Raw genomic sequence first — 12,110 nt, 5'->3', positions numbered from 1 at the left:
CTCTTTCTCTCCCTCTTCCTCTCACTGTTTCTCCCTCTCTCTCTCCCTCTTCCTCTCTCTCCCTCTCTCTCTTTCTCTTCCTCTCTCCCTCTCTCTCTTTCTCTCCCTCTTCCTCTCACTGTTTCTCCCTCTCTCTCTCCCTCTTCCTCTATTTCTCTCCCTCTTCCACCCTCTCTTTCTCTTCCTCTCTCTCTCCCTATTCCTCTTTCTGTTTCTCTTCCTCTCCCTCTCTCTCTCCCTCCCTCTCTTTCTCTTCCTCTCTCTCCCCCTTCCTCCCTCTCTTTCTCTCTCTAAGAACTCTCAAAATCATAGCTTTTACATAATGTTTGTCTTGGAGTTGAACATTCCATGTTTGTTCTCTAGGCTTAAACTGATGCTCTTCTTCAAACTGTAAGCTACCTTGACTAAAGCCTCAATTCCTATTCATGCAAAAGACCTCTGTGGCCCCGGCGCTATCTGTAGACTACCTCTAAGAAAGGTAAAGACCTCTGTGGCCCCGGCGCTATCTGTAGACTACATATAAGAAAGGTAAAGACCTCTGTGGCCCCTGCGCTATCTGTAGACTACCTCTAAGAAAGGTAAAGACCTCTGTGGCCCCGGCGCTATCTGTAGACTACCTCTAAGAAAGGTACAAGAGTGGGAAAAGTTTGAGAAATGACAATGATTTACGGTACAGATCTGACATTGGCAGACAGTGAGCGATGCCCTCTTCTAAACGAGTGACCATTACCTGTTATTGTGTGTCTGTACAGCATGTCACCTGGAATCACCTGGAATCACCTGGTGAAAGTAACTATTAGGATGGTCTCAGTGTGTCATATGAAATGTTTTTATTTTATTTTATTTAACTAGGCAAGTCAGTTAAGAACAAATTCGTATTTACAATGACGGCCTACCAAAAGGCAAAAGGGCTCCTGCAGGGGGCTGGGATTAAAAATATAAATAAATGAAATAAAAATATTGATAAAACAAAGGTTGATACTTTGTGTTCATCCCAAATGGCACCCTATTTCCTACATACTATATAGACAACAGGGTGCCATTTGAGACTACTCTTTGTCATGTTATTACCCCTAGTTATTACATAATCCTACTATCAATCTTTTCCCTTTACCTGTTACCACTTTATGTAGGCTACGTTGGTCTGAACGGTGGCCAAGATGAACAATGTTCTCCTTTAGTCCATGTCAAATTACACTCATAGACATCCTTGTCAGTTCCTGCTTTAGGACATAAAACAACTCCCACTTGGCTGGGCTTGTGTCTGAAAAGGTGAAATATGATACAGTAAATTGATTGTCTGTAGAAATAGCTCTTCTCTCAGGAATTAGGAAAGAAACCCATCTGGAATTGAAATATTTTCACCCCTTTGGGTCGCGTGTCATGACTCTTGTTTCCTGGGCTCCGGCCCGCCTCGCGGACTATTTAAAGATTCTCCTCTCCGTACCTCAGTCCTCGAGCCCTGCAGCGAGTCAACACAACCGAATGACTGTAGAGCGCGAGAAAAGGGAAACTCCTGTCTGTCTGAACGAAAACAAACGGGTTGTAGTGTGCACGCTGTTAAAATAAACTAGCAACAATGTCTGGGGAAATTACCAGAATTTGCCTTTTTCTACTCATCGTCTGTTCGGTAAGTTGAATATATAATATGACAGATTTTATGTATCAGATGTGAATAAAGTGCTGGCTTTTCATCTATTAATTTATGTAACTTTGTCATCACTTTGCATTTGATGCAATAATAACCTATTCTTTCTCTCTCATTCACCCGGCTATTGTCATATGATTTGTCTTCATATTTATGTATTATTATTTATTTATTATTATTTAGTCATGTAAATGTAGATTTGAAGTACAACCTTTGGGAACGCATTATGCAGTTATAGCAGCTAAAACATCCCATGGGGGTGTGGGCTCACAGTAAACAGCTCTGTAAAGTATTATACAGCAGCTCTGTAATGTAGCCTGTAAAGTATTATACAGCAGCTCTGTAAAGTAGCCTGTAAAGTATTATACAGCAGCTCTGTAATGTAGCCTGTAAAGTATTATACAGCAGCTCTGTAAAGTAGCCTGTAAAGTATTATACAGCAGCTCTGTAATGTAGCCTGTAAAGTATTATACATCAGCTCTGTAAAGTAGCCTGTAAAGTAGCCTATAAAGTAGCCTATAGCAACTTTGTAAAGTAACCTGTAAAGTAGCCTAAAGCAACTAACTATATAAAGTAGTGTACAGCAGCTCTGTAAAGTAACCTACAGCAGCTCTGTAAAGTAACCTGTAAAGTAACCTATAGCAACTCTATAAAGTAGCGTACAGCAGCTCTATAAAGTAGCGTACAGTAGCTCTGTAAAGTAGCCTGTAAAGTAACCTATAGCAACTCTATAAAGTAGCCTACAGTAGCTCTGTAAAGTAGCCTGTAAAGTAACCTATAGCAACTCTATAAAGTAGCCTACAGTAGCTCTGTAAAGTAGCCTGTAAAGTAACCTATAGCAACTCTATAAAGTAGCCGACAGTAGCTCTGTAAAGTAGCCTGTAAAGTAACCTATAGCAACTCTATAAAGTAGCCTACAGCAGCTCTGTAAAGTATCCTGTAAAGTAGACTACAGCATCTTCATAAAGTAGCGTACAGCAGCTCTGTAAAGTAACCTGTAAAGTAACCTATAGCAACTCTATAAAGTAGCGTACAGCAGCTCTATAAAGTAGCGTACAGTAGCTCTGTAAAGTAGCCTGTAAAGTAACCTATAGCAACTCTATAAAGTAGCGTACAGTAGCTCTGTAAAGTAGCCTGTAAAGTAACCTATAGCAACTCTATAAAGTAGCCTACAGTAGCTCTGTAAAGTAGCCTGTAACGTAATCTATAGCAGCTCTATAAAGTAGCGTAAAGTAGCCTACAGCAGCAGTTCTGTAAACAATGCAAGGTTATGAAAAAGTAGGGTTGTTATAATTGGATGTCACTGTTACTGACATTATTGGATTCAAATAGGCTATGTTCTTGGGTTTGTCTTATTCATTGCTACTAAAAGGAACATAAATACAGAGTACAGAGAAGCAGTAAAAATAACTTAGTAGCCTAAATTGTGACATAGGACCTACAATTTAGTGCCAAGTTGTTTTTGTCCCCTCTTATTAAATCGTTTTTAATCCATGTTACGCTAACCTTTTATCACTACATGTATTTAGATAAACAGCGCATCAATATTTGACAGCATTTGAGTAGCCTACATTGATATATTTTATTTATTTGTACATGCTGTAATACCACAGTGCATCACTCTCCATAGAAATGACTGCCAGACATGATTTGGTTACATCGAGTCATGTCTCCATCTTGTGGCAGTAAGATGCATTACAAGTGAGGTGTTACACAAAACGTGAAGAAGCTTCATACAACAGTATCTGCTTCTTTGACACACAGTATAGACCTAACTCATTGCTTGAAGTTTTGTGGATAAACACATCTTCCCTGGAGACAAATCCTGATATCAGACATGTTATTCACACTATCCTAAGTGTTTTTTTTTACATTTCTGACTGTTATATTTTCTTACGTCTACAGACAATGGCCCAGGACTGTTCTGATCCCTGTGACTGCCCGTCGGACCCCCCTCCATGCCCTTTTGGTACCAGCCTGGTTCTGGATGGCTGTGGTTGCTGTAAGGTGTGTGCCAGGCAAGCTGGCGAGCCTTGTACCCTCCTGGAGCCATGTGACCACCATAAGGGGCTTTACTGTGATTATGCAGTGCTGAGTGACACTGAGCACGGCATCTGCATGGGTGAGTTGAATTCTCCTGTCAACTATTAAAGAAAGGGTAGGAGGTTTTGAGATATCCTTTGAGACTGTGATCACCTCTTGGCTCTCCTATTGTAGAGATTGCTACATATTTTGTGTAGACTTTGTCAGGGCTTAGGTTATTATTATCCAAAGTGGGCAATCTCTGGCCTAATAATGTAAAGCCTTTGAAATATGAAATCTAAAATGGCGTCTCCACCTCTGTTTCAGCCCAGGAAGGCCAGACGTGTGACCTGGGAGGGGTCATCTACCGCAGTGGAGAGACCTTCCAGCCCAGCTGCAAGCACCAGTGTGTCTGTATGAACGGAGAGATCGGCTGCGTGCCAACTTGTGCCAGCGACGTGTGGCTGCCCTCCCCGGACTGCCCGTACCCACGCCGCATCCAGATCCCTGGGAAGTGCTGTGAGGAGTGGGTGTGTGATCAGAGCCCTCAGGACAACCCCTACCAGTCAGCCATGGCTGGTGAGTCTAACCTCCTACAAACTCTTCATTTTTCTCTCTCTGTCTGGGTTTCTTTTCTCTCTCTATATCACTTTCACTTTTTCTCTCATCTTTTTCTTCTCCACAATGCTCTCTCTCTCTCCCCCTCTCCCTGTCTCTGTCTCTGTCTGTCTCTGTCTCTGTCTGTCTCTCTGTCTCTCTCTCTCTCTGTCTCTCTCTCTCTCTCTCTCTCTCTCTCTCTGTGTCTCTGTCTCTCTCTTTACCAAAGATCAAACTAACCATCTCTCCCTCTTCTCCTCCCCTCTTGTTCACCCTTTCACCACTGTTCACCTCTTCCTCTCCCTTCCTCTTCTCTCAGGATCTGAAATTCACCCCTTGGTCTCTTCTTCCCCTCTGTCAGTCTACAGAGAGGTGTCAGCCCACGGGCCGGTCCCGGCGGAGAGCCCCAGGGAGAACTGCATCGTCCAGACCACCAAATGGGACGAGTGCTCGGCCACCTGCGGCATGGGCGTGTCGTCCCGCGTCACCAATGACAACGAACGGTGCCAGCTGGAGAGGCAGACCCGTATCTGTATGATCCGGCCCTGCCACGTGGAGCAAGAGAAGGACATCAAGGTGGATACATGGACTAATACCATTATATAGTATAACAACATATAGAGGAATATATTATATAGTATAACAACATATAGAGGAATGTATTATATAGTATAACAACATATAGAGGAATGTATTATATAGTATAACAACATATAGAGGAATGTATTATATAGTACAACAACATATAGAGGAATATATTATATAGTTTAACAACATATAGAGAAACATATTATATAGTGTATTATATAGTATAACAACATATAGAGGAATATATTATATAGTTTAACAACATATAGAGGAATGTATTATATAGTGTATTATATAGTATAACAACATATAGAGGAATGTATTATATAGTGTATTATATAGTATAACAACATATAGAGGCATATATTATATAGTGTATTATATAGTATAACAACATATAGAGGAATGTATTATATAGTATAACAACATATAGAGGAATATATCATATAGTATAACAACATTTAGAGGAACATATTATATAGGTATAACAACATATAGAGGAATATATTATATAGTGTATTATATAGTATAACAACATATAGAGGAATGTATTATATAGTATAACAACATATAGAGGAATATATTATATAGTACAACAACATATAGAGGAACGTATTATATAGTATAACAACATATAGAGGAATGTATTATATAGTATAACAACATATAGAGGAACATATTATATAGTACAACAACATATAGAGGAACGTATTATATAGTATAACAACATATAGAGGAATATATTATATAGTATAACAACATATAGAGGAACATATTATATAGTGTATTATATAGTACAACAACATATAGCGGAACGTATTATATAGTATAACAACATATAGAGGAACATATTATATAGTGTATTATATAGTATAACAACATATAGAGGAACATATTATATAGTATAACAACATATAGAGGAATGTATTATATAGTATAACAACATATAGAGGAACATATTATATAGTGTATTATATAGTACAACAACATATAGCGGAACATATTATATAGTATAACAACATATAGAGGAACATATTATATAGTATAACAACATATAGAGGAACATATTATATAGTACAACAACATATAGAGGAACGTATTATATAGTATAACAACATATAGAGGAATGTATTATATAGTATAACAACATATAGAGGAATGTATTATATAGTATAACAACATATAGAGGAATATATTATATAGTGTATTATATAGTATAACAACATATAGAGAAACATATTATATAGTGTATTATATAGTATAACAACATATAGAGGAATGTATTATATAGTGTATTATATAGTATAACAACATATAAAGGAATGTATTATATAGTGTATTATATAGTATAACAACATATAGAGGAATATATTATATAGTACAACAACATACAGAGGAATGTATTATATAGTGTATTATATAGTATAACAACATATAGAGGAATGTATTATATAGTGTATTATATAGTACAACAACATATAAAGGAATGTATTATATAGTGTATTATATAGTATAACAACATATAAAGGAATGTATTATATAGTATATTATATAGTTTAACAACATATAGAGGAATGTATTATATAGTGTATTATATAGTACAACAACATATAAAGGAATGTATTATATAGTGTATTATATAGTATAACAACATATAAAGGAATGTATTATATAGTATATTATATAGTTTAACAACATATAGAGGAATGTATTATATGGTGTATTATATAGTATAACAACATATAGAGGATTATATTATATAGTACAACAACATATAGAGGAATGTATTATATAGTATATTATATAGCCTATTATATAAGCATGACATAAGATGATATCACATGGCATTTCTCAGCACATTTAATAAGTGAATGCTGTATTTTCATCACAAATGTAAACAAGAAGCCATGCAATTCAGGAGCATAGAATGTCTTTGGCTTCTTATCGTTTACTAAAGGTTAAACCCAAGCTGCCCTAAGCATGATAGACAATGTAGCAAGTTATTCCCATCCTAAACTAACCGCCATTCTTCTTGCTTCCACAGAGGGGGAAGAAGTGTGTACGGACCCCCAAGTCCCTGCGCGGCATGCGTTTCCAGCTGTCAGGCTGCAGCAGCAGCAGGATCTACAAGCCCAAGTTCTGTGGTGTGTGTACGGACGGGCGCTGCTGCACCCCTCACACCACCATCACCGCCGAGGTGGAGTTCCACTGCCCCGAGGGAGACACCTTCAGACGCAAGATGATGTTCATCAAGACGTGCTCCTGTCACCACGACTGTCCACGAGACAATGACATCTTCCTGGCCTCGCACACACGCAGAATGATTGGGGACTATGACAACGATATGTAAACATCATGGCTGCCAAACAAACTGACAAGCACATAAACACATCAGCCCATATACACACACACACACACACATACACACACTGATAAAACTACTTCACATCGCTCTCACACACACATAGGCAGCTTTTTGAATTCCTGGAGCCTTGTCTCTACCTTACTACCCATAGACATGTCTACCTAGTAGTGAGACTGAAAACAAGTATGTGAGTTCAAGCATGAGATTGACTCTTTAGGTTTTCTTTTGCTACTTTTTTTTATTGTTGTTTTGTTTGGGTTTTTAACGCGCAGCTCTAAAGTCACCTGGCTCTTTGACTCGTCTGCCTGTATGTCTACAGAGATACTATAGGGTGGATCTGACGCACTGAGGAATCAATGTTAGAGAGACGTAGCACATCACTTAGGAAGGTATATAGTTATATTCACTGCTAAAGGGTTATAGGAGCATGACATGGTAGTGTACAGATGAGCAGTAGGTACTTACTCAACCAAATGTCACATTTTGACATAAAATGTTAGAATATGACATTTAAAAAAAAAAAAGCATTATTCATATGTTAAAGATTAACAATACAGAAATAGTTTGAATATATTATACTACTAGTATGTGCCTCGACTGATCTGCATATTATTGAGTGAATATATATTTATATATATATATACTTATATACACCTGACACAAAATTATTGGAAATATTTATGATTGAGTCTTTTAACTTCGACGGGGACGTTACCTATATCTCTCATTATTTAGTCACTTCATTAGTTGCTGACCACTGATATATTTTCAGTTTAGTCCAACGTAAGAGTTTGGGTCCCTAAAAACTGCTTTTTCTGACCGTGAATTCACGTTCACATCATGGTCAAAAAGAGACATTAAAATGACTAAAATCCAAAGAAAAAAAACACTAGTCCAAAAACACTAAAAACAAAAAGTAGCTTGGCTGAAGAATGTAAATAATATTGTTTACTGTTTATTTTAAAAAAGAGAAGAAAGAACAAAGGAAATAAATGAATTCTGCATTGACGAATACACCTTGTGTAAATACTGTAAGACTGTGTACAGTTTAGTACTATAATTTATGTACCAGGTTGTTGTTTAAGTAATAACACCAGGTTGTAAGTTGTTGTTGTATTTGTATCATACTTGTTTTTCACTGTAACCACCTGGCCAAGATACAAGTGAGTTCCTATTGTTGCACTTTTGTCTATTTCTAATTAAATAAATTATATATTTTTTATACATAAACTACTTTTCATCCTTTGTCTGACATACACAGTGAGACTAATTGTTTCTGAAATATGAATGTTAAAGACTGCATAGAAATTGAGGCATTTCTTAAAATAGAAGGTCTAGTCTAGAGGAGGGTGTGGCCAGTACAGGCAGTCATCATTTCCCTGTCTGCTGTATAATTGAGATGGAACGTTCTAATGGAATGAGATGGAACACGGAACGTTCTAATGGAATGAGATGGAACATGGAACGTTCTAATGGAATGAGATGGAACATGGAACGTTCTAATGGAATGAGATGGAACATGGAACGTTCTAATGGAATGAGATGGGACATGGAACGTTCTAATGGAATGAGATGGAACATGGAACGTTCTAATGGAATGAGATGGGACATGGAACGTTCTAATGGAAGGATACAGTAGCAGTCATCTACTGCTAGGACAGCAGGCAGCCTAGCAGTTAAGAGCGTTGGACCAGTAACCAGAAGGTTGCTGCTTTCAATCCCTCAGCCAACCAGGTGAACAATCTGACGACGTTCCCTTACGCAAGACACTTAACCCTAATTGCTCCTGTAAGGATATGAGTGTCTGCTAAATGACTGAAATGTAAAATCTGAGAAATGGTCAAGAAAGAAAAGTTCTGTCTCTCGAACCAGTGGCACATGCATAGTCAGCGTCTAAGTACCTGCGTATGATGTTATGGACGCGGCTGAGTGACGCGGTCCACAGTCGACTGCAGCATTTGCAGAAAACGGGATGTCAAGGAGTAGGAACCAGGAACTAGTGTTCATGGGAAGGAATGATGTTTTGGGTGTTTGCTTTAAATATTTCATATCTTTTCTGCGTACATGTGTCATTTCACCAAAACACACACACACACACACACACACAAGGGGATCACACGTGCCTTACATGCACCTGAACCTCAGAATCCACCCTGGCAGAAATAGAAGGTATGGGGAATTAGGTAACTGAGAACAAAGCAATTACTCGCTTCAAATCATGTGCATTCTCCCATTTAATTTGAGATCAGTTCACCATTCTGAAATTATAGTAATAGTAATATGATAGTATTATGAGCTGAACTGGAGCCCATATTTGTTTTGTAATGAAATGTATTTATAGTAGCTGGTGCTGCTGTGTAGGAAGGACAATGTAGCTACTGTTTCTGTTTGTATTAATGGAGCTGGTGCTGCTGTATTGTAGGTAGGTGGCATACACTTTGATTTCAATATGATGAAATATGTCCCAAATGGCACCCTATACCCTATATAGTGCACTACTTTTGACCAGGGCTAATAGGGCCCTGGTCAAAAGTAGTGCACTATACTGTATAGGGAATAGGGCTCTGGTCAAAAGTAGTGCACTATATATGGGGATAGTGTGCCATTTTGGTATTCAGCCTATGAGCAGTTATCTGTGGGTGAGTATTAGAACAGGGATAGTTGTGAATGGAATTATTATTTAGCTGTAAATTGCTACGTAGAGTTATAAAGAGATCCACTTTAGCAACACGACAGAGAGCGTATCCATCCCGTAGGCGGATGTGTGGGCGTTCTCAAATTAATCCCCAAATATGTCATGGCAACCTGCAAAAAGCATAGCAAAAGAGGACAGAGCTTGAAAACTGGAACGAAACCCCCCCCCCCCCAAAAAAAATAAGCTAAAAGACTGAGCTTAAATTTATTTAAAAAAAAAATATCTTTGTTCACAGTAAATGCCGAGTGAATTCCACCAGCGGCCTAGAGGAAGAGCAGGCTGTTGAATGACTGACCAGCACACACAGAGTCAACACAAACTATGCATTTAGGAAGTCTGTCATGTTTAGTTTCCTCTGCCAATGTGCTCCAATGAGAGGACCTGACCGCTCACTGACCTCTCACCTGAAAGCCCAATCCACCTCCACAGATTTTCACTGACCTTTCACCTGAAAGCCCAATCCACCTCCACAGATTTTCACTGACCTTTCACCTGAAAGCCCAATCCACCTCCACAGATTTTCACTGACCTCTCACCTGAAAGCCCAATCCACCTCCACAGATTTGTGAGTAAAATGCATAGTCTACTTTCCTATCCTACATTCAAAGACAATGTGATAAAGTGTAAGCGATATTTTAATTGGGTGCCTCTGGAATATTATTGATTACCATGAATATGGCAGACCGGTTAAGAGGATTGGGCAAGTAAGCGAAAGGTCGCTGGCTTGAATCCCTGAGCCGACTAGGTGAACAAATGTGTAGATGTGCCCTTGAGCAAAGGCACTTAACCTATAAGTTGCTCTGGATAAGAGTGTCTGATAAAATGTAAATGTATAAATGAATATTTATTCAGCCTAGAGGTCAAGATCTCCTGCCATCCCTTGACCTTTTCCCCCAAAGTGCATCTCACCTGTTACAGCACGGCAAGCAGTACCAGAGCGCTAAATCTAGGACCAAAAGGCCCCTTAACAGCTTCTACCCTCAAGCCATAAAACTGCTGAACAATTAATCAAATGGTCACCAGACTATTACATTGACCCCCCCCCCCCCCCCCCCCCCCCCCCATTTGTTTTGTACACTGCTGCTACTCTCTGTTTATTATCTATGCATAGTCACTTCACCCCTACCTACATGTACACATTACCTCTAACCTGTACCCCTGCACACTGACTCGGTACCGGTACCCCCTGTATATAGCCTCGTTATTGTTATGTTATTGTGTTACTTTTTATTATTATTTTACTTTAGTTTCTTTGGTAAATATTTTCTTAACTCTTCTTGAACTGCACTGTTGGTTAAGGACTTGTAAACATTTCACGGTAAGGTCGACACTTGTTATTATTCGGCGCATGTGACAAATAAAGTTTGATTTGATTTGACCTCTGATGTCAGTGTAGCAACTTCAGCACATGGTCAGTTGGATGCATAGACAAGCGCTGCTGTAGTTTAGGGTCTGCGCTGGCTACACACAAAAACACTTCTGGGTAAAAAAAATATTGCAAATTTATACTACTGAACAAAAAACAACAACAAAAATAACCCCGATCAGTGGTTGTTGTCAGTCACTAATCCCAGTCCGTTGCTCGTGCATAACATTATCCATACGACGTCACAGTACCTGGCTGAGAAGACGCGCTTTGCTCCAATCACCATCTTCCAGAGGCGGGTAAATGGATGTCGCGAGCCCCGACAGTACGCTACAATCACAACTCCACAGTGACGTTTTTTTTGACGGAGGAATGCTGCTGTGTTGGTGAGAAAGGCAAAATGAATAGAAGCCCCCTACTGCACAAATTAGTAAATTACACAGACATATAATAAGAAGGAATCGAAGACAACGCGCTGTCATCCTCCCAGGTAAACCCATTATATCGAAAACGTTGTCAACGGCACGTTTCGTCTATTTCTGGAACTGTCTCATTTGTGAATGTATGGACTAACGTCTGGCCAACGTTAGTCCATTTTATCGTGTAATTCAATGCTGTGGTGCAGTGGGTATAGAAATTAGCAAAATGATATACTAGTTATCTCGGGGAACACATTTTAGAGGGCTATGTTTTCATGTGCTCTGTGCTGACTATTTCACTGTCATTTTATGGGGTTTGTTTTGTCATACGTCAGTCGGACACTGAGTCGGTCCTCTTTCCTTTCCTCCTAGTTTGTTCTAGAATTGTCAGTTACCGATGAGAGTATAGG

At 38.9% G+C, this 12,110-nt stretch overlaps 1 protein-coding gene across 1 annotated transcript; it reads left to right on the top strand.

Annotated features, from left to right (window-relative positions):
- The first annotated feature begins 1,490 nt into the window (after positions 1-1,490).
- Positions 1,491-8,397, top strand: ccn2b (cellular communication network factor 2b). Its single transcript, XM_038972255.1, has 5 exons — positions 1,491-1,630; positions 3,554-3,770; positions 3,998-4,249; positions 4,629-4,843; positions 6,900-8,397. The coding sequence occupies exons 1-5, from the start codon at positions 1,580-1,582 to the stop codon at positions 7,203-7,205; spliced, it is 1,041 nt and encodes a 346-aa protein (XP_038828183.1). The 5' UTR covers positions 1,491-1,579; the 3' UTR covers positions 7,206-8,397.
- The last annotated feature ends 3,713 nt before the right edge of the window (positions 8,398-12,110 follow it).

The sequence above is a fragment of the Salvelinus namaycush genome, chromosome 32, assembly GCF_016432855.1.
Source record: "Salvelinus namaycush isolate Seneca chromosome 32, SaNama_1.0, whole genome shotgun sequence".
Taxonomy (NCBI): domain Eukaryota; kingdom Metazoa; phylum Chordata; class Actinopteri; order Salmoniformes; family Salmonidae; genus Salvelinus; species Salvelinus namaycush.
This window is presented reverse-complemented; position numbering and strand designations above follow the sequence as displayed.